The following is a 1,697-nucleotide window of genomic DNA, read 5'->3' as shown; positions in this document are numbered from 1 at the left end:
TCAATTACAATTTAAAATCTGTTGCAACAGATTTTAAATTGTAATTGATGGACCTGACGATGATGGAATGAACATCGAAACATGTCGTCATTTTAAAATGTAACAATATTAAATGAAGAAATGTTATAATTTTATGTGATTTTAACAATATATAAGCTTGTGTAAAGACGGTGAATAAAATTGATTATACAAAATTTAAATGTAGCAAATTTATTAAAAGTGTGAGAAGAAGGGAAGAAATCACTGAGGTTATTTTAAACAAAACTTAAGTGTATATTTGTTATAAATATGATTGTTGGGCAAATGTAATCTGCACATTAAGCATTTTAATACTGACAAAACAAAACTACTTAACCTGTATTAACACCAACAGTTTTTATGAATAAAAGCTCATTCTATTAATATACATTAAAGAATTACAAGCTACATGGTATGGAAAGCCATAAAATATTGAATATAATTCTTTATCATATATACAGAAAAAGTTGCATAAATAAAACCCAGTTTATATTCAAGCTTCATGTGTAAAATAACATTTAGATTTACACTCTGAACATGTGGCTGAACACAGTCACACATTTGTTTACCTGTATAGAAACTGCCGCTTCCTTTTGCCATGTATGACATAACACTTTTACGACACCCAGGTTGTTCAATTCCACCATTAGGGTAGAAATCCACATGTCCAACAGGCTGCAAGATACCCAGCCCTCCACTGAGGAATGGTCCAGCATCTGTATGAATTACGTCTACAAAATCTGCATCTGTAGGGTCCAGGCGGACAATTGGATCTGTCTTACTGAAGTGGGGTTCTGCTGGATCAAGACCTGGATGGTAATTATCAATAAAACATCCATTTTTATTCCAAAATTAATTACACTACTATCAAAGTAGGTATAACGTTATATTTTTATAAATGACTAAGTCTTGAGTGCTTTCACAAAATATTATGTACAGAGCAGCTGTACATAATATTTTGTGTACAGAGCAGCTGAAGGAAACAATATGAATTATTATTTAACCCATTTGAAACAAACATTCTAATTGTAACATTAATTTGAATCTAATCTACTTGTGCATAGCTCTAATGTCCATAAGAGCTACACAGTCGCAACCAGAATTTGTTTTCATTATCCCTTATCTTCCACTACCCACTCAGACCCTGCAATTTTAATGGTTAATCTCAGATAATCAGCAGCCCACCTAAAGGAGACTCATGAAACTAAGGGAATGGTATCAAGAGAAATGAAGAATATCATTTTGTGTAATTATTATTGGATAGTTATCTAAATTTAGGTATCTTGGTTTCTAAATACCGTAAATAAATTATGATGATGTTAATAATAAACAAGAAAAATTCTAAAATATGTGTGGAGCAGTTTCTCAGTCTATCCAGGCAAATCTCAGTACCTCAAATTAGGCCATGGTCTCTTCCTTAAATTCCATAATTTGTTATTCATTAATCATCCCAACATTCAGCACTATACAGAGTGAATATTTCATACCCTCGAGTTCTTTATGTTATGCGTGCACACGTCCATATATATTATATCCATCATTTAGTCAAAGATTTATTAGAGGTGGAGACATACAATACAGTGCACATAATACAAGATGACATCAGAATAAAAACATGTATATCTGTTAAAACAGATTATGGCAGTCGGTATCAGGAAAATCACCCAACGTTTGACAAA

General features: G+C 31.9%; 1 protein-coding gene across 2 annotated transcripts in view; it reads right to left on the bottom strand.

Annotated features, from left to right (window-relative positions):
• LOC110839796 (pancreatic lipase-related protein 2) overlaps nt 1-1,697 on the bottom strand; it is a 33,437-nt gene that overhangs the window by 10,762 nt on the left and 20,978 nt on the right. For both annotated transcript variants that reach the window (XM_087359397.1, XM_022084305.2), the window contains one exon: nt 588-827. In XM_087359397.1, the coding sequence (XP_087215523.1) occupies nt 588-827 (240 nt within the window). The remainder of the gene's footprint in view (nt 1-587; nt 828-1,697) is intronic.

This window comes from Zootermopsis nevadensis, unplaced genomic scaffold (assembly GCF_977971745.1).
Source record: "Zootermopsis nevadensis isolate Lab colony 2312 unplaced genomic scaffold, Znev_1.0 Znev_ptg000031l, whole genome shotgun sequence".
Classification (NCBI taxonomy): domain Eukaryota; kingdom Metazoa; phylum Arthropoda; class Insecta; order Blattodea; family Termopsidae; genus Zootermopsis; species Zootermopsis nevadensis.
The sequence above is the reverse complement of the archived record's forward strand: the minus strand, read 5'-3'. Positions and strand labels throughout refer to the sequence as shown.